The sequence below is a fragment of the Denticeps clupeoides genome, chromosome 12 (genome assembly GCF_900700375.1).
Source record: "Denticeps clupeoides chromosome 12, fDenClu1.1, whole genome shotgun sequence".
Lineage (NCBI taxonomy): Eukaryota > Metazoa > Chordata > Actinopteri > Clupeiformes > Denticipitidae > Denticeps > Denticeps clupeoides.
Genome location: NC_041718.1, coordinates 18,603,604 through 18,628,431, shown reverse-complemented (window position 1 = coordinate 18,628,431; position 24,828 = coordinate 18,603,604). Strand labels below are relative to the sequence as shown.

Here is a 24,828-nt window from a genome sequence, read left to right as displayed (position 1 = left end):
ACGAAGCCGAGCTTCCTCTAAAACGACCTGAAGAAAGACACACACATCACCACGCCACCCGTGACACAAAATGACACTCCAGCCCACCGTCCCTGGTTTGAGTCACATTTTTATTGGACATCAGATCAGGCGACCAGTAGTCGTTGCCGCGGCCGACGTTCAGGACACCTGAGTTGGAGGAGCTGCAGTAAGTAGTCACCATGAGCATTCAGACCTGCACTAACAGAGCTTTTAAAAAAACGTTGATGTCGTTGCCTCGTGAAAAATGTCCTAAAAACGAAGACTTCCAGTTTTAAAACGTGGCAAAATGGCTCAATTGATGAATAAAAAAAAAAAAGAAACCTCGAACAGGGCGTCTGCTCTGCGGTAAAAGTAAAGAACAATAGAATTTTCTTCTCTCCCAGTTGACCCAGGCACACCAGCAGCTTGGATCATTTAATATTCAAATGCCCCCCAGATGTGAACCCGAACCCACAAACCTCATTTCCAAATGATATTAACAAGTCTTGGCGCAGAACCCTGACCAGTGAAAGGTTTGCAGATGTCACTCATAAGGCACTGCAGGCTGTAAACTGTCCCCAACGCTGCGGGTGGGGACATTGCGCTTTAAAGGGCACCTTAATCTTTGGCATCCATCAGCCCCGAACTGCCACCAAAAAAAATGAACAATAATATCTGCAGCCCACGTGCAGATCGAACCCGCGTCAGTCTGAAGAGTCCAGTCCTCAGGACTGGACTTCTGCAGGGCAGAGGGACAGTCTGTAGGCCTCAGTCACGTTCTCACAGTCGCTGATGGAGAAGGCGCTGTCGGCGGCTCCGCCTCCCGCCCGCTGCAGCCCGCGGGTGCCACGCCCCCGCTCCTGCAGGTCCAGCAGGTTGTCGGCGGAGACGCACGCCCTCATGGTGTCCCTCGCGGGCAGGTCGAGCCGGTCGAACGACTCGGAGGAGAGGATGCTGTCCTCGCTCACCGCGTCGGCCGGCCTCGCTCGGGCGGGGCCCTGCGGCAGGCAGGCGGCCAGCTGGTCTAGGGAGCCGAATTCCGGCCCGGCCGAGGAGAACTTGCCCTGCTGTTTGAGGATGCCCTTGCGGCGGGGAGGGGCCGAGGGACACGGTGTGGGCACCGGCGTCCGGGCCGAGTCGCCGCCGCCGCCCGGCGAGGACGAGGACGAGGAGCAGTAGCCCGACTCCCTGTCCAGCGGTTTCTTAAGGATGCCCTTGCGAGGCTGAGCGGGCGCAGGGTTGGGTGAGGGGGCGGGGAAAACTGGGCTCAGGACCGCCCTCTGGCCGGAAGCCCCGCCCTCTCTCTGGCCCTCGCTCGGAGGCTTCTGCCGCAGGCTGGCCCGTTTCTTCAGGATGCCCCGCTCGGGCCGCGTGCCGCCATCCTGGACGCCCTGGGACACGTTGTTCTCCTTGCGGGACCGTCTGATGGAGCGCTGCCGTGACACGTCCCCCCCACCCGCAGCGCCAATGAACGCGTGGGCACGGAGCAGGCAGCGCACCTTCGAGCCACTCTGCAGCAGGGGGCGTGACGTGCGCCGCAGCCAATCGGCGATGCGCATGCCTCCGTTCTGAGGCAGCGTGGCCGTTGCGGTCGTGACCCCTGCCTGCGACGAGCCCTTCTCGGTCCCCTCGGCCAGCAGGGGGCGCTGGTAGCCCCAGTTCAGCCACCAGTGGCCCGCGATCTCCTCCAGCGTCGCGCGCCGATCAGGATTCACCATCAGCATCCAGCGGATCAGTCCGCACGCGTCTAATGAGGAGAGACAAGCGTCACGAATAAGGGACGTCACAGCGACATGGCTGCAAAACCCCAAACAGCTACTCTGTCTCACCAGACGGGTGGGTGGGTTTACGGTACTCCCCCGTGGTGATCTGCCGGACCAGATTCTTGTGGTCCTGCCCATCAAACGGCATGGCCCCATGCACCAGGGTGTAGAGAAGGACCCCCAGGGACCAGCTGTCCACCTCGGGCCCTCTGTAGGGCCGTCCGTTCACGATCTCCGGCGAGGCGTATAGAGGACTGCCGCAGAACGTCTGCAGGTACTCGTCACCGCGGTACAGGTTGGACAGGCCAAAGTCTGCAATCTGTGCAAAAAAAATCTCCATCAGTCCATACGTCACACATCTTTATCTGGGCTGTCAAAATAAAAATGTTAAATATTTAACCGATTAAAATGAATTAATGTAGTTAACAAAATTGAGTTTTGTCCTGACTGAACTAATGAGAACGAGAGTAATTAACGATCAATTAGATTTACATTTAAACCCAGACAAATAAACGGACCAGATCATCTCCTGGTCACTCCCTGGTTGAGGCTCTTTACAAAACTTTCTGTTGTCTCCATTGTTTAATAAAGTGAAGCGATTGTCACTTGTGATTAGGGCTGCAACTAACGATTATTTTAATGATCGATTACTCTGTCGATTAGTTTTTGATTAGTCGTAGAATCTGATAAAAAAAAAAAGAAAAAAAAAGAAAAGCATTCATTTCCAACCCTTTATTAAAAAACAGAACCAAAATCTTTAGAAAGTGCACAAACACGTTGACAACAGATTGAATAATGAATGGTCCGAAAAAGGCTAGTGAATAAAAACATGTCTTTAGTCTTTTAATGCAAAGTAACTATAGCACCCCTGCTTTACTACTGTTATTAACAAGCTAACGCTAACTTGTCATGCCTGTCAAGCTGGATGACGGGTAAACATTTACATTTACAGCATTTATCAGACGCCCTTATTCAGAGCGACTTACAATCAGTAGTTACAGGGACAGTCCCCCTGGAGCAACTTAGGGTTAAGTGTCTTGCTCAGGGACACAATAGGCGAGTCGTCCACGCGGAGACGCAGAGAACAGTCCGAACGCTGTTTCATCCCCCCTCCACACCTGTAGGTGGCGCTGTAGGTCCCCGTCTAGTTCTCCTCCGCGGCGAGTTAAACACCAGCACCAGGGACATTACGTTCCTCACTTCAAAACGGAACAAAAGTAGGATTCTGTAGCGACTTTTCCTGCTGCTGAACTCCCTTCCTCCTCATCAAATACGCGTTTCAGGTGCTGGATCATTGCCGTGGTGCTCCCGTCTCTGCGTCGCGCGACATAACGAATCGATTAGGAAATTCGTTGCCAACTCTTTTAGTAATCGATTTTTATCGATTCAATCGATTCGTTGTTGCAGCCCTACTTGTGATGCACAGCACCACGGTGCACACAGTGCAGTTTGTCCTCTGCATTTAACCAATCACCCTTGGTGAGCAGTGTGTGGGGACCTCAGTGGCACCTTGGCGGATCGGGATTTGAACAAGCAGCCTTCTGATTACGGGGCCGCTTCCTTAACCGCTAGGCCACCACTGCCCCCTAGTTTAGCGATCAACTAATTGCATAATTTGTAATGACCTACTTATTTGACTCACGGTAATTATAAGATTCTCATCAGAAATTATTAATATTTAATCTTTGTAACATGACACTATTTACATCATGATTTAGCCGAATACCAGATTCTGGGCCTAGAATGCTGAATGAGGTGTGACCGTAAATTTACCCGCAAGTGTGTGTGGGTGTGTGTGCGGTCCTCCTCACCTTCACATTGCCGTTGGCGTCGAGCAGGATGTTCTCCAGCTTCAGATCACGGTGCACGATACCGTTCTGCGGAACAAGAGGTCATTGTTACGGAAGTTATGAAAGTGTTCTAATTTTACATTCATGTTTGTGTGTTAAGTTATATAATGACTTTTCCCCCCGAATCGTAGCTCCCATGTAACAAAGACAGGCCAGAACGTTCTAGAATACCAGTTATGCCCCATTGTCCTCCTCGCGGCAGGAGGTCCTGCACTGAGCCCACCCAGATCTAAAAATGCCGCTTGCTGCTGCTCCTCTCAGTCACAGCTCGAAATGAAACACCGGGTTAACGGGGCAGGACGCTGTGGCCAATTCACGTGGTTTCCACTCAGAACCACGAACCAGCATCAGTGGTCCGGTGGAACCGAGCGAGGGCGACGCACGCTGGATTCCTACAGCCTCATTAGAGGGAAGGGGCGCGTGGGGGGGTAACAGACGGCCTTTCAACTCTGCGCCATCATCCCACAGACACAAAAGCAGCCGTCTGGCACCGGATCCAGAGTTATATAACAGAAAGGGAGCCAGTGCGATGCTGCTTGAAGGTTTACATTCCTGCCTTGGTTCATAATTAGTCTTGATAACAGTGTTGAATGGAATAAATTATTATAAGTGTGCAGTATATTTATCACAGTTATCGTTCATATTACTGATATTACTTATTTTGCACTTTTCTCATCTGATGGGGACTTTCCAGTCGTACCAAATGAACCACCTGAAACTAAGAGGCTGAGCAACTGCACAAAAGAGAGAATCCTATAGTTATAACACTACTGACCTCATCCAGTCAGTCTCATTATATATACATACACACACACATATATATACATACACACACACACATATAATCAGTCAGTCTCATTATACACACACACACATATAATCAGTCAGTCTCATTACACACACACACACACACACACACATATATATATATATATATATATATAAAAACAGTCAGTCTCATCATATATATATAAAAATGAGACTGACTGGATATGTGTGTGTGTGTGTGTCTGTGTATATAATGAGACTGACTGGTTATATACGTGTGTGTGTGTTTCAATATATATATTGAATGTTGCCAGTTCAAATTGTGTTCAGACTGGCAACATCTCATGATGTCGTGTTGTTTAATAGGAAGGGTCTGGGTTCCTGCTGACGCCGGGGGTTCCTACCTGGTGGCAGTAGAGAACCGCCGAGACGATCTGCCGGAAGAAGTGCCGTGCCTCGCCCTCGCCGAGCCTGTGCCGCGCGCTGATGTAGTCGTACAGGTCGCCCTGGCTGGCGTACTCCATCACAATGACGATCTTGTCTTTGTTCTCGAACACTGAAACGCACACAGGAAGTGGCGTCAGGACACGCGGCGCCCGCCACCCGCTCCCACCAGCAGCACACACCTTCATATATAGTGATGATGTAAGGGTGCGAGAGCGAAGACATGATCTCAATCTCGCGCCGAATGTGGACCAGGTCCTGCTCGTCCTTCACCTTCTCCTTCCGTATGGACTTTATCGCCACCTGCATTTTAAAAAGGAACAAAGAAAGACAAATCAGGGCCCGTGTGCGTGACGTGAGAGTTGAGAACGATGCCACTGCTTCAGGTGGGGGACGGAGTGTGTGTGTGTGTGTGTGTGTGTGTGTGAGAACTGAATGCTGCCGCTTTGTGTGTGCGTGACGCATGTTCCGTGGGCCGCGTAAGAAAACCGTAGGCAGATCCTCCTTCGTTCAGCGTGCTCATGCAGGAGCATCAATTCACCGACCGGCCTCCATTTTACACACCCGAGCTCCGGTTTCCACACGCCCAGGGTTTACATTTAACACCCAACACCCGACCCAAGCACTTGCCGGGAGGGATCCGACTTGGTTCATTGTGTAATTGTGTTAGTATAACAGTTGCGTTAATGCGACGGTTATGTTACATCACTGGTTCCCGGAGCCATGTCAGAATGACAGCAATGAACGAGTTCACCCAGTAAAACTCTACACATAAAAGTTACATAATTATTCATTCCAGGGCGGTTTTGCATTGAATTTCAATATTTAAGGTCACTGCAGGTATCACATTCCAACATGTTTAACATTACAGCTGTCAGTCCTTGCATTTTCTTATTTTATTTATTTATTTGCTTTGGGGTATTATGACTATTATGTATTGGACAAACCATCACCAGCCCCGCACTGACACCAACTGCAGGCTCACTCTACCCTGGAAGGGCGTCCCTCTCTCTATCACTCCTTCCCAACGCTTCTTCCTTTCTTTCTTCTCCCCTAGAGTTTTTCCTTGTGTGCAGAAGGGTCAAGCGTGTTGGGTGTCAACTGTAGGGCCCGACAAAGCCCATTGAGACGTACTGTATGTGATTATGGGCTTTATAAGAAATAATTGTTGTTGTTATGCTACTTTTTAATTTTTTTTATTGACATGTTTGCCCTGCTCTTGTCCATGAACCTTCGGTGCCCGTGCGGCGCTTTGGAAGCCTGCGTGTTCCGTGATACGGATGCTATAAATACGGACTTGTTAAATACAGAGACGCGGTTGAGTTATGATGAGGGAGCGGGTTTCAGATTCCACTCTGTCGGCGAGGAGGTGGTTTCAGAAGGCGAAATGAATTCCGGGCGTCAGGCTGAGACGAGAATGTTCCTGATCACGTCTAATTATTCTAACACATTCAAATTCACACTGTGTGTGTGTGTGTGTGTGTGTGTGTGTGTGTGCGCTCATTGTGATGATAGCCACATGCTCAACATTCCTCAAATCTGTGTGTGCGTCAGAGGGCATTTGGGGTGGGGGGCTGGGGTCAGTCTTAAAATGGGGAGCCCTGAGGTCTTAAACAAACACACACACACACACACACACACACACACACACACACACACACACTTCTTTTCACTGCATGTAACTAACGGAAGACAAAACCCAACATTTCCCGTCTCCGACTGGCCCACCGTCCACAGTCCGGCCCTGAACTTTGGACTGGTCCCCGCGGGCGAACCGTCCAACAGCTGAATATTTACCTAATCGAAAGGGCAGAAACCACCCCATTACAACACACATGCGGCAGAAAGGATTTTAAAACACAACCATTTTACCCTTTATACCATTCTGATGATAATAAAACAGAACACGGCTGCCAGTCCTACGTTGTTTATCCTCTTTATTGCATTTTACGGCTGGGTCGTGCTCCCGTCTTGTCTCGTTTCCTCGCGCAACCTAACGCCTTCGACTTAACCCCCGTTTCGGTGAATTCCAGACAAGACCCAGGGTTTCACTTTACCGGATGAGACTCTTCCTTCTTCCCGTCCGGCGGGGAGGGGAACGTGAAGTCGCTAACTGGAATTCGGCCCGTTTACCCGACAGGTGGCTCAGCACTGGCGCAGGGAATCCCCGCCACGGGGAAACAGCAGAGGCGCGTAGAGCAATTTTCCACCCCGCCAACCTGTTATTGTGAGTGAGCGACAAGGGAGCAGCTGTTCCCATCACACTCATCTTACGTAACGCTGGGCTCCGGTATTGTTGGCCGGGGCCCGCTATGAATGCTGGGAAGTGTGTGTTGGGTGGGTTGGTTTGGTCCAGCAAGCTCCCAGTCCGTCTGCGGAATGTAGATAACACGCCCAGTCTGAGCGCAGGCCTCAACATGCAGGCCAGAACGCACACAACTTTCAATACACATCACCATCGTCATCGTCATCAGACGCAAACACACGGAACCCACCTGCGGCACGTGTTCGACATACGCCACCCCCCAGAAAATAAATGCCCACGGATGTACAGGGTGGGCCATTTATATGGATCCACCTTAATAAAATGGGAATGGTTGGTGACATTAATGTCCTATTTGTGGCACATTAGTATATGTGAGGGGGGCAAACTTTTCAAGATGGTGGTGGTGACCATATTGGCCATTTTGAAGTCGGTCATCTTGGATCCAACTTTTGTTTTTTCAATAGGAAGAGGGTCATGTGACATCAAATTTATTGGTAATTTCACAAGAAAAACAATGGTGTGCTTGGTTTTAACGTAACTTTATTCTTTCATGAGTTATTTCAAGTTTCTTATAAAATGTGTTCAATGTCACCAACCATATAAATGGCCCACCCTGTAGAATTGTACGTAAATACGGGCGCGCACATTCTCCATGAGGAAGGGATTTCTATTCGGCAGCGAACGACGCTGAATGATAACTGATGGACGTGTCGGTGCTTGAAAACCTGACTTTACCTCATGTCGACATGCCTCTACCACAGAACTACCTAGGACACCAAGCACAAAATTCACTTTGGTAACCGAAATGATCGATGTTGAACATGTGTTATTCGCCTGAGCCTCACTCTTTCACGGGAGGACGGGTCAGGACGGATGGACTGGGGCAATGCGGGATTTCATAGAATTATTTATTATTATGGGGTGGTAGTAGCCTAGTGGGTAAAACACCCGTCTGTTAACCAGAAGACCCAGGTTCAAACCCCGCTTACTACCATGGTGTCCTGAGCAGGACACTTAACCCTGAATGTCTCCAGGGCTGGACTGTCCCTGTGACTACTGATTGTAAGTCGCTCTGGATAAGTGCGCCTGGTAAATGTTGTAAAAGTGAAATGTGAATATTCATAAGTAAACATTTTTACAACACCGTATCTACACCGTGGGGTGATCGCAATAAAAAATAAAAATACAAACGATGAATGGTGAATAACAAAGTAAGGTGTCCCGGACTCACCACCCTGCCGGACCGCTCCACCGCCTTCTTCACCTTCCCGTACGTCCCCTTCCCCAGCGTCTGCAGGAACTCGTACCGGTGCTTCAGGTTGTGTTTGTGGTGGTGCCGCTTCACCGCCTGCCGCCTCAGCGGAGCCGCGCCGTCGGCGGCTGGAAGCGCCTCCATGTCTCTCCGTCCCGCGACTTCGCCGCTCCGGCCGGGCAGAGAGTCGGACGCGGTGCTCGGGCGGGGCGGGGCCAAAAGCTCGAAGAGAGCGATGATTGGGCCGGCGGGAAACCACGTGACGTCTTTCAGTCTTCTGATTGGATCACAGCGGTTTCGGCAAACTTTGCTTTTGAAGATGCGAACAAACAAACAGGCGACCGAACGCGTATTGTAAACTGGCCTAACACGAACGATTAAGTGAATTAACACTTTCGAGTGTTCTATTTCCTATTAGTTTCCACAAGGAGCCCGTCTCCGCCGTCTACGGGGAACACGGTCGTGGCACACTTCGACCTTTCTTTGTTACACGCCACATAATGTTCCACATTGTACGGAAGGAGAGAGCGCATCGTGCATTTCGCATTCAGACCGCGGCTTTTATCGAAGGTGTCATTTTATTTTCGTAGGATCCCCCCCCCCCGCATTTCGCTGGCGACGTCCCATTTTGCACCTGCGCCTAAATAATGTTTTCTGTGCGCCTTAGGAATTAAGATGGTTTGCTGAACCACTCTACTAAATGTTTTTTTTTGCCATAAAATCATTGGGAACGCATCACAACAATTGCTGAATTTGGGTAACACTTTCCACTTTGACAGAACAGCGTGCAGGGCTCCTTTTCCAGTTTATTCCATGTTTGCGAACAGCTTTAAAAGTGTATTAAAAGTGTATTAATTCCATCGGCAGTGCTTTTCTCGCCCCACCAGATGTCAGCCTCCGCTTTAAAAATGCACATTTCACGCGCCGCCACGGCAAAAGAACATCGGAATCGAATGTTAACCATCGGCGTTTTCAATTTTATCCTTATTATTACGAGCAGCAGAGACCGCCAGCTAAGTGACGCACCATCACGAACCCTACTAAAGCGCAGGGAAGCTTACATTTAAAGTACAATAAATACAGTCCGGAGTATAATGGAAACGTTTTATAGCTTTATAGCTTTTTTATATATGTATATATAAAAATATATATTTCTAAATATAATAGAAATAATAGGTATTTGCAGGGGGATGTCTGTGTGAAACACTATTTCTAGACACCGTATACTGTTGTACAGTACTGACAATAAAAGTATTGACGCTGAATCTCCGAAACGAGTCCGGTTGCATGTTGAAGGCGAGAGGTGACGCAATACTGACCCCTACCGGTGGAAAACAACAACGACACGCCGCCCTGTTTAAGTAAACGACGTGCTTTTCCTCCCCGTCGCGCACATGGACTGCTTTATGTCGCATTGGATGCGGCCACGAAAGCGAAGGAGCGGGGGATGGAGGCCAGACGGGGAAGGGGGGCGGAGCTCTTCTCTTTGTTATCATGAACATCTGTCTACCTCTGGATCAGAGCACAGAGGGCCCATTCTGTTCGGTGCCACTGAGCTGATGAGGACATCGCTGCAGTGTCTTCCTCTCCTCTGTGGCTCGAACAGTGAGATCCCATTGTCACCCCTGGCCGGCTTCCCGGGGTGTCATGTGTCATTATCTCAAATCTTCATCATCTTTATCTTCCTCCGTCCCAAATCCTGCATCTGCTGATGGCCTTCATGTGGGATTATAGTCACTTATCACACTGTACCTGGCATGAGAGTGTATGGACACACACGCATGCACCTCATTCACTGACAGAACAGATGACAGGCACACAGTTTGTTTTGCTCAAAATATGAAACGAAATCTTTATTTTTCCAGCAAATTTACAAGTACCAGTGTTGAATCCCCATTAGAGCAGAATCATGAATCAGGCCATGCCTTACCAGAGCACAGTTTAATCAGAAGGCTGAAATTATCTCAGGATAAAGATATCAGAAAGAGGAAATACTAGTATGTACGTTCACGTTTCGCTCATGCAGCTGCTTGTGTTAAGGCATCGCTCTACTCCGGTTCACAGAGCAGCTTCAGTGTGAGATGAGATCTTCAGCTTTTAGGCACCACAGAATGATATGTCTGTTAGGGTCAATTTTACACTTTTTTTTTTTTTTTCTTAACAAAATAAGTATTAAGAAGTGGCAATAAAGTATCTCTACTGGCCCAACGCAAAACAAGGAACAATACAGACAACAAAATAAAATTACAAATAGACAAATTATTTATAGAATAAATATGGATATATATATATATATATATAGTATATACAGGTTGGCTTTGTACGGATCTTAAAATAAATAAAAAAAAAACCGCAACCCCCCCCGCCCCCCCAAAAAAATTATTCACAGCCACTAAAGACGGGTTAGTTTCCGAGCGGACTGGACCCTGCAGAGCGCCAGTGCTACAGTACAGTAATCTCACGGTAACCCAGCCCTCCAGGCTGGTGGCCCCGGCGCCTTTCACGGCAGCCCCGCGGAGCCACGCCGGCTCCGGCCCGGGCCGGAGGCGCTGGTTAGCGTTTCTACCTACGTTACGGGGCGCCTGGGTGCCCGGGTGCATTTAAACGAGTTCATCAGCAGCGGATAAACGAGGCGAGCGCATGAACGCTGGGCTTCTTATTCATTTGCTTGATTTCCTCCCCCCCCCCCCAGACAGTCTCGTGCAGCACTTTTAACAGCCAGTCGCAACAGACAGCGGGAGAGACGGCGGAAGGGAGGTCAGGGGTCATGCAGCAGACCACGCGCGGCTTTGTGCAGCCCTTGTCATGCTCAGCTGTCAAGCACAATAAGCGTACTTTTAAACAGTTAGAAAAATTAGGCGGAAGGAGCTTTTCCGAGAGCAGGTTAGGTTTCATTATTTCATCACAGAGGATTAGAGGGAACCGGTTCAGACGTGGAGCGGCAGAGGAGGATCGGGGCAGACTGTGGTGTCGCGGTCTCACGACGTGGCCCACTACGGGAGTGGGCGGGGCCGAGTATCGGCGTTTCTTTTAGAGTGACCAATCAGACCAAAAGGCTAACAAGCTGGGAGCGGTGAGTCAGAGGAAGTGACATCACCGAGGGGAAATGGACTACTGGTCTACACCAGATGTCTCTCACACACACACATACACACACACACACACACCTCTGACAAAAGAGAGGTGAGAATTTTCGGGTTATTTCACTCTGGTCCAGATGTTCCCATTGGTTACGAGGTTAAGGTCCATCAGAATCGGTGTGTGCGCTTCCTGCAGTAAAACTGTTTAAAGGTTTAAATAGATCATCTGTACAAATAGCACTTGGTGATAAACATTCTACTTTTGCTTTGTTTTGCATTTCTTTCTCTTTTTTTATGTCCATTAAAATTTCAAGTTTAACTCTTTACATTACGGCCAACGTGACTGGCCACGAGGAAGGGGACGTCCCCATTGAGAATAATGAGGAGCCCCTCTGAGTGTTTATCACGAGTGAGGAGCCGCAGGGCAGCTGCTCGGCCCGGCGGTGGTGGACGGTGGACGTGGTGAGGGCGAGTGCATGGCGAGAGGCGGGGGCCACGCGCCCGTCAGTCGCCCACATCGGTGTCCCGGTCGCCGATCAGCCACAGGATGTGGAAGCAGAGCGCCAGGAAGCCGGTGCCCAGCAGGTCGCCCAGCGCCGTCAGGTAAGGAATGGAGAAGTTGTCCGGGTCCATGCCCCTCCCCCACATCCACTGCACCATCCAATCAGCTAAGTAGAGCAGGATCATGACCTGGCGGAGAGAGGGGAGGGGAGGTGATAAGAAGCGGGAAGCGATAAGAACGGGAAAGTGATAAAGAATTTGTTTTTCGAGTGCAGTGTGAAACCCCGCTCGGTTCTAAAGGTGGCCGTGTTACCGGTGCATTGTGGGTACTGATAACAGGCACTGTGTGGCTTCTGAAGAATGCAAGTGTTACCTGCAGGAGGGCGGCGGCCAGGTAAAATGCGATGAAGATGGAGGTGAGGGTGGTGTGTCCCCCTTGCATGGAGTTGATGGTGTAGAGGAACACCAGGTGACCTGGCGCCACCAGGAGAAACAGCACGCGGGCCGAGCGCGAGTTCACGCCTGAGGGGGCGGGGACATGGACATGGTCACGTGATCCCCGCAGGTCTAGCCTACACAAAAAAAAAGGCGGCTTGTCTCTCACCTGAGCCGAAAAATGTACTGCAGGGGGTGATGCACTTCTGCGAGGCGGGGTCTGGCTCGCCGATGGCCAGGCCGTTCATATGCAGGTAGGTGGAGATGCGACTGGCCTGAACCGCAACCAGGTTACCCGCCACACCTGCGCCAGGTAGCATGTGGTCAAGCTAAACTGTCCTATCGTCATATACATGTCACACGGTGCTGCTCCATCAGCACTGGGGTGATGATTTACTGAACTCCGCGACCACAGTTCACCAGCGCTGATACCTGACGGGGCAGCACCACCACCCGTGGACCATTGATTAATTAAAATGCAGATAAAACCGTCTTACATAATAAACGATCATGAACATTTATGATCTGCAGAGCTGCTCCCCCATTGGTGGCTCCACCGCTCTTAACTGCTATTTCTCAGGCGGGGCATTTCACACACTTTAAAAGCACTATATAAACATTATCTATCAGCGGCCATTATCAAGTCATTGGCCGTTTGATCAATATCGGTGATAAGGCCTCTATTTACCTTTCTTCCTAAAGAAGACGGCATGCCGATTGGAAGATAGCGAGTTCGCTGGGAAACACTGACAGTCTGCAGTTCTGCTGCTGATTCACGCTCGACACAGAACTCTTCCACACATTCAGCAAACCAGCAGGTGACCCAGAGCCAGAGGTCACCTCGCTGCACCCGATTTAACGGGCGAAATCAGATCTAAATCGGCTAGGAGAGAAAAACCACCGGCGCAGCATCTGAGCGGACAGCGCATATCTGGACCTAAAACATTCCGTTCTGTTCCCAGAGGCTTTTTTAATCTTATACATTGACTTTCACTCATTTGCTCACCTTCACCCTACCTGTTACACATATTACACATACATAAAAGTGTAATATTTGGTTATGTTTACAATATTTGCATATTGGTTTTCATTGTATTCTTGCAACATTTGCAATACTGTGGTCTGTAGCAGTCGCTAAAGCATTTCACTGCATATCATACCGTGTATGACTGTGTATGTGACAAATACAATTTGAATTTGAGAATCTTTACGGTTCAGCCCAATAACAGAAATTCTTCTTATCACGCACAGTTATTGTTTCTGGTCATGTTCTCAAGGTTTGTTGACATTTATTTCTCAACATTTATTTCTCAACATTTATTTCCTTCCCATTCATGCCACATCATTTTAAAACCCTGTTAAACATACACACACATGTAGTGATGAAATGCTATTTGACCGCTATATGAGTCCAGCATTAACTGCCAGTATTAACTCATGACTCACTGCTCCTTTATCACTCTTATCTTTCATTGTTCGTCCCTTTTAATTTCATCATCCATTCGTCACCTTCAGACTTCAAAGTTGTCTTAATCTTCAATGGGGCTGTATGTAATAGCCTCAATTATCATATAATTCCCTTTCACCTCTGCTCCTCAATCTTCTCACCTTTTCATCCCGCCATCCTCCCATTCACAAATATATATATATATTTTTAAAGTGAAACACTTTATCACCAACCAACATAATCATCTCTTATATCTCTAACTTATAAATAAAAATAAAACTCTTATAAATCTACCTCTCAACCCTCCATCCTCCCATTAATTTTAAAGCGAACCTCAGTCTTGCCTAAATTTGTCACTGTGAAACACAAAATGTTTTTAATGTAACCCCCTTCCTCCTTTTAATCTACTTTTCATCACTCCATCCTCCCGTTCAAGGCCCTTGATCTTTTAATTGTTAAACTGTCTCCCCACTTTGCCTTCACTGCTTCTGTTCATCTTGTCATGAGGATTGTTCACCATCTTCCCCCGGAGTTCATGTCACGTTTTGAAGCGACGCGCAGGTTAATAATTTACAGCCGTATATGAGCGGTGTGTATGTGAGTATTTTTTATCCATTTCCCGACAAAACAGATTTTTTCCTCACCGTTTATGACCGGAGTGAAGACTGCCATCCCTGCAAAGTTGGGGTTGGACACGGTTTTATCCAGGATGAGACCCCCTACGCTATGGGGAAAAAAACAAAACATGGGCAAGGTCACCCAGGACTCATTGTGCAGTCTGGGGATGTCTGATGAGGATGATGTGGTACCCGGGCGTGGCCTAATGGTGCATACCTGCTGATCGCCATGGCAATGATGACGGGCTCCCACCCCGAGTACAGGACCTCTTTAGTGGAGGGGATCTTCCGCGCGATCAGCACCCAGATGGGAGTGAGGGCCACGAAGAAGACGCAGACCAGCGGGTTGACGTAGTCGTTATAACCTGCGGAGGGCAGCGCCTCATTATTCAACTGCACCTAATAATTAACACGACTTGCCCTGCACTGCTGATAAGGGCCGTATTGGTGCGAAAGATCGTCTGTTCTGTTGCATTCCTTATCTCTCCTCCTTCCTGACAACCAACGGGCTTTGTGGATTCTTGGAAATCAGCTTTACGCCCCAAGCTTTCATCTCCTGAGCAACAATAGATCAATTGTGCCTGGAGTTTCTCAATCACTCCCGATCTGTCACGCGAGGAGCTGGGGATTCATTAGAATAATCATAACTGTAACTTATCTGAAGTTTTAGACATCAGCACATTTAGACGTTGCAACGCAGAATTCTTATTAAAACCGTCTCTAATAGTGCTGACTACAGTGCTAAGTTGCTAAGTTTGGGTCACACAAGGACAGGGTCAGAGGGTTTTTGGGGGCTGGGTTACTTGGCCTTTACACCTCTGTAGCCTGAACGAGCCTTTGTATTTGTATTTTTATTATTATTATTAGGAACCTGTTAACTGCAGTTGTTACTGATAATTATGTGTCAAACTCCATTTGTGGCGCGGCCCTAACTCACGCCCTGCGTGAGTGCGAGTTTTACGGGAATTTCACAGTTGCAAACCTGCGGCACAATAAAATCCATCACCAGCAGCGCCCCGGCCCCCTGCACCCCCCTCTTACCATCCTTAAACCATCCTACATCCACCCTACATCCAACCGCCTCAGCAGCGTTCTGCACATTCCACTCCATAACCAGTCGAAATTTCAGCCAACGGGTCTGCAGAGTAACACCTTGAAAGGTCAGGGGTCAGGGTCTTACCCAGCTCCTTGTACAGCCCAGTGCTGATGCCCGCCAACAGGGCCAGAGTGATGAGGTCACCCAGACTGGCAGCAATGGGTGTGGCCACATTGTCAGGGTTGATGCCCACCTTCCTGGAAGCAATGATCACACCAATCATGATGAGTCCTGAAAAGAAAAGGCCGGGTGAGTGTGTGTCTGTTTCAGCTGGTGTGTGTGTGTTTCTGTGAGCGTGTGTAAACGTTACAGCAACGGATTCCGTACCCAGGAGCAGCGATGCGATGAATGCTGTGGCGACGCTGCTGGCGCAGAGTAGCACGGCATGGTTGAGCTTGAACTCGCCCTCGGGAATCCAGCCGAAGATGACGGCCGCAATGGAGGCCAGGAAGCCCACCACTGTGGCCTGAACCTGTGGGAGCACACAACAGTTATGAGTCTTCTTAACGCTTCTGTAACCTCACACCATGTTCCTGGAGGAACATCTGCAAACCAGAGTCAAATCAGGATGAGTCAGGGATCATAAACCTGTCCAGATTGAGGGTTGGGCAGCCCTGGTTTAGATGATTTAAAGCAATTAACATAGTGCACATCATTTCCAGTAAAAATAATGCATAAATGAAGAAAAATCCAGGCCACATGATGCATTAATATTGCTTTGTGATGCACCTGACCACAGAGCATCGGCCCTACACTGATTATTGTTCTGGGAACCGACTGAGAATCGGACTAAATATTTCAACCACTGCCTGATTCGTACGCCACCCGAATCCTGTATCTGAGCGTCTTGGTCGCAGCAGAAGCTGCGGCGGGTGGAGGAGCATAAAGCGTATGGTCCGTTGAGAACAAAGTTGGACTTCAGACTCAGGGCTAATGATACTTCATCTCAGAACAGGACAATGACCCGAACCACAGAGCCAAAGCCATGCTGATAAATGAATGTCCTGGGAAGACCCCACTGTCACTCAGACCTCAGACTTTATTCAGGACGGTGCAATTATGCAATTGACAAACACATTTATTAATAACATTTTACCTTCACTGCACAGGCTGAACCTGATTGGCTGCTCACCATGGTTTGGTTTATGTTATTAAGTTGTTATTAATAGTAATAAAGGCAGGATATTAAAGACCCCATGGTCCCATGGCACTGAGAGGTATCATACCTGAATAAGTGCCAGGTTTCCCATAATCATGTTCCACATCTCCTTGGCTGTGTCCATATGTCCAATATTAGCCTGGAAGAGAGCAGAGAACAAGAGACCAGTGTCCCTCAGCATGGTTTCAGATCTCCAAGGGTTCCCGACCTGTAACCATCACATCTTAACATTTGAAAAATGTTTTATTATGTGATTTATATTTTATTATGTGATTTGTGGTTACAGGAGCCTGATAATTTGCTTCAGAATTTCATGGGCTTTGCTGTAGCCTAAACTGCCAGCTTTTCTAAAATAAATGACTTGACAAATGATCACATGGCACGTTCCTCCATCCACAGTGCCTTTGTTAGTGACGTGAAACACTGCAGCACAGCACATGGTGACACAACGAAATGTGTCCTCTGCTTTTAACCATCACCCTGAGTGATGACAGGCGCCCGGGGGAGCAGGGTGTGGGGACGGTACTTTGCTCAGTGGCACCTCAGGATTCGAACCGGCAACCTTCTGATTACGGGGCCGCTTCCTTAACTGCTAGGCCACCACTGCCACATAAAAAATATGGAGTGCTTCACAGATTTGCGTGTCATCCTTTCACATGACAAAATATAAAAATAAATTATGGTGAGCTGGGGAAAAATAATGCAGGATTCCAAAACTCATAGCCACCCCAGCGCTTCATGAGCTGAATATTGCGGCTGACTGAGGAAACCCTGAATATATAAGAGATCTCTGGTGCCTTTGGACCGACGGATCAGAGGGAACAAAACGCTGGTCAATGCAGCGAACAAAAGAGGCCTTGATCTACTGGACACATGCAGCCGCCCTGCCCCAAACACTCGTCTCATCTCTCAGAGCTGTCACTTATGTGGAGTGGCCTGATGGGTCAGGGCGCCGCTTGGACAGGGGAGGGTCCCGGGCCCACCTGCCCACTGCCCACAGTCATTAACTCAACACCGAGCCTTTTCTATGCACAGACAGCACTGATGAGAGGATATTTAAACTTCGTCCTATTCTAGATATGTAAATATATGGTATATCTGAAGAAGCCCGGTGTGAGAAGATCTGTGAAAGTGTATAGTGAATGTATGCAGTGAGCAGGAAATGTGGTTGAGTGTGTACAGTGAGTGTGTACAATGCATGTAAAAGCATTGGCTATGTCTCTATGTTGCTTAAACAGACAGTTATCAATGCTATAACCTATATATAAGTGAAATATCAAATTTCCACCCCATATTTGGGGAACATCATAGAAAATGAATTTCCTGGCAAGACGAACTACATTCTTGATGCATTCCAGTAAGGTTTTAGACCTCACCACAGCACGGACACAACCCTTGTCAGAGTGACAAATGATCTGCTATTGTCATTTGACAATGGCTGCATTTCAATTCTCATCCTATTCAGTGCTGCATTTGACACTGTCAGCCACCACATTCTTCTGAAGAGGTTAGAATCAGAGGCTGTGCACTTTAATGGTTTAACTCATATCTAACCGGTCGATACACATTTGTGAATAGCAATGGACAATGTTCTGGAAAAGTGTATCAAGAAAACCTCGCACATACTCAATCTACAAAAATGTAGATGTGAATATGTGCACGGCAGAAGTAGTATGTGTGCGAGGAAAAAGTGGTGCATGTGCAAGGTTTGTATGTAGAATCAGGACCGTGCAAAGAGCATTGCCATTGGCCGGCTTCCAGCTGGTCCCGCCTACGGGACCACGGCTCTGGGCATTCAGACAGAACAGCGACAGCGGATTTTACCATCCTGGGAAAATGTCAAGAACCAATCACTAACCCAGGATGGTAAAATCCAATTTTGCTGTTCTGTCTGAATGTCCAGAGCCGTGGTCCCGTAGGCGAGACCACATGTAGATGCATGAGGAAAGATAGTGCTTTTCTTGATATATGGCCTAGGGTGCTCCTCATAGAAAAGCATTGATTAAATATGGAGTACCCCAAGGATATTAGGACATATATTGTTCTTGCCAGATGCAGAGAAGACATTCAATTATCTTTTACTCTATACTGGACATTAAAGACAAAAAAACAGCAACTTCCTCATGATAAAGGTCCCCTTTTATGAAAATTAGCTTTTATATAGGTCTTAGTGGTCCCCTTATACTATAGCTAAAGTGTCTTTCCGAAATTCAGCCGTGATGCAGAATTACAGCCACGTTTTAAAAAAAATAAAAGAAAAAGCCACTCTCTGAACAGTGAAGCCGAATGGCCAAAGCACGCTTTATACATTTCATAATTTCTTGCCACTGCAGGACCATAAACAGGCAAGGGAAATAGTAAAAATGTTAAATAATCTCACAATCTCAAGCCAAATATTCATAATAGGGGACCTTTGAACTCCAAAAACATGGTCCTAAAGCAGGCAGAAGGAATCTAGAAGCTTCTACCTATATATGAATGGTAAAATGCCATGAAAATTTGAGCATGTTACTCCAATTCTGTCTTCACTGCATTGGTTACCTGTTACACTTCGCATCGACTATAAAATTCTTTTATTAACATACAAAGCTAAACACCGATTGGTCCCTGATTACTCGGGTGATGATCACAAGACTCTGGGTTCTGTGATACTATCTCACCTGGGCCATTGCTGCACTCAACACGTACCCAGGCATTTTACCATAACCACTCAGTCCCAGCCACCCAAGTCTAATCTGTCACTCACTGAGCTATTCTAGATCCTGGCTCCTGACATTGAGCTGCATCAGGAGGCACCATAAACCACAAGGCACCATAAAGGCTGAAGCTGGAGGGATCTTCAAATGGACTAAATAAGAAATACATGCGATTGTTAGTGGTTATACCGAGTGTGTTCATTGCGTACGTACAGTGGGCTCGCACTGTGAGTGTGTGAAGTAAGTGTGTACCGCAAGTGTACGGACTAACCTGTCAGACTGACCTACTAGTAGGTACTAGCGAGTACACTGGGTTCCTAGTAGGAGGGGTCATTGCGAACTGCCACTATTTGCATGGTGACCCTGACACAGCGGTCACGGCAGCTGCTCGGCGGTGCGCTGGCCTCATGGTCGATAGCGACTCTGGATGGGAGGGCGCGTCAGAAACGAACGCCTGACATCACCCTGGGTCGGTGCAGAGATACGGGTCGAGCATAGGGTAAGGGTCACCCCGCCAGTATCTGTGTTTATTACATGCGTTGTGCAGTGAAGGTAGGGGCTGCGAGTAGAGTACAGAGACGAGTCTGGGGCTCATCGGCTATGATGAGTAGGGCAGTTGTGCATGTTGTGTAGTCTGTAAACATCAGACAGGTCAGAGCTGCACAGCCATGGAAAATGTGGTCATGTGACCAGCCCTGAGAAACAGATTAGCACTCTTTTTTTTTTTTTTTTGGTGCTTTTAACGATAAGCCCTTTCTGCTTGTTACAGTGGTCTTAATCTGCTAATAATTAGAGCTGGTCTGCAAGCTCCAGTGGGGGCTTCTACAGGGCAGGTCTGGAGTGTCAGGTGGGCAGCCTGGTCACATGACCTTTTTTTCCACCTGACTTCCCCGGTCCAATCCATTAGTTTACACCTTAATAGCAGAAGGCATTTTGCCCTCCTCCATTGTGAGGGGATTCTTCTAACCCCTGCGGCCGGTCGTTTGTGTACAGTTAGTCTCACTGCAGGGACTCTGCAGGTCTGGGATCAGCGGATGAACCTACAGGGTGGTAGTAGCTTAGTCGGTAACACACTCGCCTATGAACCAGAAAGTAAAGAAAGTGAAGTGATTGTCACTTGTGATACACAGCAGCACAGCACACGGTGACACAGTGAAATGTGTCCTCTGCTTTTAACCATCACCATTGGTGAGCAGTGGGCAGCCATGACAGGCGCCCGGGGAGCAGTGTGTGGGGACGGTGCTTTGCTCAGTGGCACATCAGTGGCACCTTGGCAGATCGGGATTCGAACCGGCAACCTTCTGATTACGGGGCCGCTTCCTTAACTGCTAGACCACCACTGCCCCTCCCAAATAAAAGGCCCAGGTTCAAAGAAGACCCAGGTTCAAACCCCCACCCACTACCATTGTCTCCCGGAGCAAGACACTTAACCCCGAGTGTCTCCAGGGGGACTTTTACAGCATAAAGGGCATAAATGTAAATATAAACCTACCGGTTTGAGGATAGAATAGAGGATAGCTACTCACTGCGGTGGAAAGGCGGGACGCCAGGGTCATCTCAAGATTCCCCTTCAGTCCCAGAAGCGCAGGCACCAGAATGAAGACCTCTGTTACCTCCTGGAAGACCTGCCAGTGCTGCATGGGGGACAGGAGTGGAGAAGGAGTGAGGAGAGAAATGAAAGACCTTGGCTGTGTTCTACAGACAGGGTGGTAGCACCGTAGTGGGTAACAAACTTGCCTATGAACCAGAAGACCCAGGTTCAAACCCCACTTACTACCATCGTGTCCCTGAGTAAGACACTTAACTCTGAGTGTCTCCAGGGGGGGACTGTCCCTGTCACTACTGATTGTAAGTCACTCTGGATAAGGGTGTCTGGTAAATGCTGTAAATGTAAATGTACAGAGGTAATAAAAAAGGAAAGGCCGCATCGCCAGACCGGATTCCTGCGGCGCCCAGTTCCCGGTAACAGCACCTCTCCCACGCACTTAACCCACATTCTCCTGCGTATGGCAAGACTTTGGCCACCTCCCCAAACCTCTCTGGCCCGGGTCCAGTCGGGGCCCAATTCCTCCATCGGGTTCTCCGTCCACCTCCCACCGCCACTCTGGAGGAGATATGAGCCGTGATGTGGCTTCCTTCTTCACCGCCCAGTCTGACGGGTTATGGGGGGCTGGAGGACTCTGGTTACACGATTGTGTAATGCTGCAGAGTGTGGCTTATATGGTCAGACACCCTCAGCCCCACCTGCCAACAGCTCACCCCCCCCCATCGCAACCAAGATTCTGTACGTACGTCCGTGAACGTCCTTTTAATTACATACGGCGGCGCAGCGCTAAGCACACAGCTACGCGTCCGTCTGGTCAGGTTCCTCTCAGACTGGATGTGGTCGACCCACCACTGCTTCCTGTGGGAGGAAGGACTCCCACAATGCATCACACTTCCGGCTGCCAGAAACAGAACACCGTCCCAAGACCATTTTACCGTAATTAAACACCCGCGTGACCCTGTGAGTCGGAATGCATATGTGGCGCATCCTGCACTTTTCTGAATTTTACTTCCAGCAAGACAGCTTTGAACGATGTGACCGTGCGGAACAGGACAGGGAGGATTTCATAGATGCATTCTGGGTAACGTTAGCGCTAATTTCGGGGCTCGGTTCCCTCTAGATCGAGCAGCTTACATTTACATTTACAGCATTTATCAGACGCCCTTATCCAGAGCAACTTACAATCAGTAGTTACAGGGACAGTCCCCCCCTGGAGACACTCAGGGTTAAGTGTCTTGCTCAGGGACACAATGACACAAAGACACAAGTGGGACTACTACCACCCCAACACCCAAGCTTCTAGTGGCTTCTAAAACATCTGAGTATTATAAACCAGTCACCTTTTCGTCCCCCCAGGGGACGGACTGACCTGGCCACCACTGCAGGACAGACTTCACCGCGGTCAACTAAACCGCGAGAGTAATTGCGGCGTTCCTCGTCACCCCGCCGGCCAAGCTGACCACAGCAGGCCAGAACAGGCCGGTTAACACACTCAACGTTCTACACTCATCTCTTAAAGGGCCGGCGTGGTAAAATACCATCAACAGGCAACTAGTAAACAAGTCCTGACCACGGATCACCACTCGGCCAGACTCACCTGTACCATGTCCAGGACCATCCCCGCCGCCACCGTTCCGAACCCGGCCAGCAGGAACGGGAACAGAACCTGCAGGCCGATGGAGAAGGACGTCTCCTTCAGAGGGGCCGGCGGCACCGGGCTTTGGTCCGTGCTGGTGTCGTCGCTCTCGTTGCTTTGGCTGGCGTTCTCCAGGAGGGCGTCCTCCTCGCGCTGGCCCTTGGCGTTGGGCCGGCAGTCGATGACCACCATCTCCGGGCGCTCGGGGTCGTGCTCGGCGCCGTCCGTGAACGCGGTCACCTCTTTGAGCTCGTACTCTCCGGCGCCGGGCTGGACGTCGGGACCGCTTTCCGACAGTATGACGGGGTGCACCGACCCGTTGGAGTGGTGGTAGGCCGGTGCCACCGAGTCCTTCTTCATCTCGATCGCGCCGGTGGACATTTCGGACAGTTTGTCTTGTTCTTTCGACCAAAGTACCATGCGGAAGGTTAAGGATGTTCTACTGGCCGAGAGAAACGGGCTGGAGGCAGATCTGACTACTTTATCGGATGGGATTTCGCGAACCTTCTTTATCTCCCGACAAAATCCCACCGATCGCACCGTCTAACCTGGCAAACGGCCCAGCGGACTGGCACTACAGGGAAGACAGGTGTGTCCCCCTCCAGGCGTGTCGGAGATCTTGCCTGTACTTCGGAAGCATACAAATGATGTTCCCCATTCAACACACCTGCTTCTGGGCCGCAGAACCAGCACGCATCTAACCCCCCCTGGGCGGCGGAGTCACGCGCAGAGAACAGCCTGTCCCCCCTGCTCCCTGCGAGAGGAACGGCGACAGGAGACGCCCGGAGTCCAGCAGCCTGGGAAGTTCTCGCCTTACACCACGTGGCCTGGGAAGGGTAGGGGTGTATTTAAAGGTCTGGAGATGAGGGTTGGGGGGGGGGAGGTACGATTACGCACGGGTCCTCTCACTCCTGGAAAAAAAGAGAGAAGACACACACACACACACAGAGAGAGAGAGAGAGAGAGAGAGAGAGAAAAAGCTCATCAGCGGTCAGTGGAACCCAGCAGAACCCGGAACGGGCCGGACGTGCGCTCTCAGAACCACGCGGAGCGAGAACCGGAGTGAGGCGGGCGTAAAACCAGACGCGGGGGGTCTCGGCGGGGGCTGATTTATTTCTACGTGCCGCGGCTCATTAGTGGAGCGCCGAAACAATCCCCCCTACTTGGTAGTCAGATCAAACCCCCGCGCAGCAGCGGACGACGACGTAAATTTCTCCGGCGGAGCTGCGCGCTTGTAAGAAAAAAAAAAAAAAAAAACCCGCGTCCGGCGGCTTAGTATAAATTCTAATAATAAAAAGACAATCATGATAATGAAAAACGCGCAGCTTAAGACCCTGTAATAATACTCGTTATTAGTAGTAGTATGAAACGTGTTATTCTTATTATTACATGAATAGCTATATAAGGTTATAACGGCGCGTTCGGACATCATCGGAGAGAAAAGCCGCCAGCACCCACCTCCGGTCCCGTCCCGGTCCCGTCCCGTCTGTCGCCGCCAGGTCCCTCCGCGGGTTTAAGTAGGGCTGGTGGCCCGCTCTGGATTAATCAGTAACCCCCGGGTTAAGGCCGCCGCTCCGCGCCGTCACATCGCTCCGTCTGACGCTCCGCGGGGCAGGCGCGTCTATATCGCGGCGGGCGCGGGCAGGAAGTGAGCGGCGCGGGGGGGGGTTCACGCCCCCCGCCCCACCCCTCCATCCCCGGAACGACCTCACTGCGGCACCGACGCGGGGCCCGTAATCAGGTTGTGGGACACGTGACTCCATTCATGAATCAGTTCACGAGACAAAAATTCTAATATTCTAATATTCTATTTATGGGAGGGAGTAGCCTAGTGGGCTAGCGGGTAACACCCAGGTTCAAATCCCACTTACTACCATTATGTCCTGATCGAAACACTGTGTCTCCAGGGGGGGACTGTCACTGTCGCTACTGATTGTAAGTCGCTCTGGATGAGGACGTCTGGTAAATACTGTAAATATAAATGGAACAAAACAGATCAGCGATGGGGACTCTTGATATAATAAAGGCATAATCCATAATGCACACTGAACCCCGCCCCATTGGTTCCTACAGGGTCCTTTCAAGCCACTTCAGTGGCCCAAGGGAGGCCCTGGGGGTGACATTTGGGGCTTATGGAATAAACCATGTGAGAGAATGTGAGAAACACGAACATATCTGACACCACCATGCATCACCGTCGAAGAGATGATTTGACTGCACATTTTCTGTGTTTCTGTATTGCTGTGTGTGTTCAGGACGAACTGCCTTCAGA

The 24,828-nt window shown here is 49.4% G+C and overlaps 2 protein-coding genes across 2 annotated transcripts; both read right to left on the bottom strand.

Annotated features, from left to right (window-relative positions):
* Positions 1-91: 91 nt before the first annotated feature.
* Positions 92-8,567, bottom strand: nuak2 (NUAK family, SNF1-like kinase, 2). The gene is made up of 6 exons (XM_028999314.1): positions 8,323-8,567; positions 5,008-5,128; positions 4,786-4,937; positions 3,575-3,640; positions 1,830-2,082; positions 92-1,747 (listed from the first exon to the last, which is right to left on the bottom strand). Exons 1-6 carry the CDS (start codon positions 8,485-8,487, stop codon positions 726-728), a joined length of 1,779 nt encoding a protein of 592 aa, XP_028855147.1. The 5' UTR covers positions 8,488-8,567; the 3' UTR covers positions 92-725.
* A 1,876-nt stretch (positions 8,568-10,443) lies between these two features.
* On the bottom strand, positions 10,444-24,190 carry slc41a1 (solute carrier family 41 member 1). Its single transcript, XM_028998993.1, has 11 exons — positions 24,015-24,190; positions 22,518-23,467; positions 20,901-21,008; positions 16,746-16,817; positions 15,847-15,991; positions 15,604-15,750; positions 14,641-14,788; positions 14,451-14,530; positions 12,529-12,663; positions 12,298-12,446; positions 10,444-12,113 (listed from the first exon to the last, which is right to left on the bottom strand). The coding sequence occupies exons 2-11, from the start codon at positions 22,974-22,976 to the stop codon at positions 11,928-11,930; spliced, it is 1,629 nt and encodes a 542-aa protein (XP_028854826.1). The 5' UTR covers positions 22,977-23,467; positions 24,015-24,190; the 3' UTR covers positions 10,444-11,927.
* Positions 24,191-24,828: the final 638 nt, after the last annotated feature.

Bases quoted from the DNA above. Each gene is read 5' to 3' on its own strand.
- nuak2 (XM_028999314.1), bottom strand. From the start codon at position 8,487: ATGGAGGCGCTTCCAGCCGCCGACGGCGCGGCTCCGCTGAGGCGGCAG. The intron at 5,129-8,322 runs GTGAGTCCGGGA...TTTAAAATGCAG, and splicing joins TGGAGCGGTCCGGCAGGGTG to GTGGCGATAAAGTCCATACG. The intron at 4,938-5,007 runs GTGTGTGCTGCT...TGTGCGTTTCAG, and splicing joins CATCATCACTATATATGAAG to TGTTCGAGAACAAAGACAAG.
- slc41a1 (XM_028998993.1), bottom strand. From the start codon at position 22,976: ATGGTACTTTGGTCGAAAGAACAAGACAAACTGTCCGAAATGTCCACC. The intron at 16,818-20,900 runs GTGAGTAGCTAT...GCTCTCTTCCAG, and splicing joins CGTCCCGCCTTTCCACCGCA to GCTAATATTGGACATATGGA. The intron at 12,664-14,450 runs GTGAGGAAAAAA...TACCTGGCGCAG, and splicing joins CTTCACTCCGGTCATAAACG to GTGTGGCGGGTAACCTGGTT.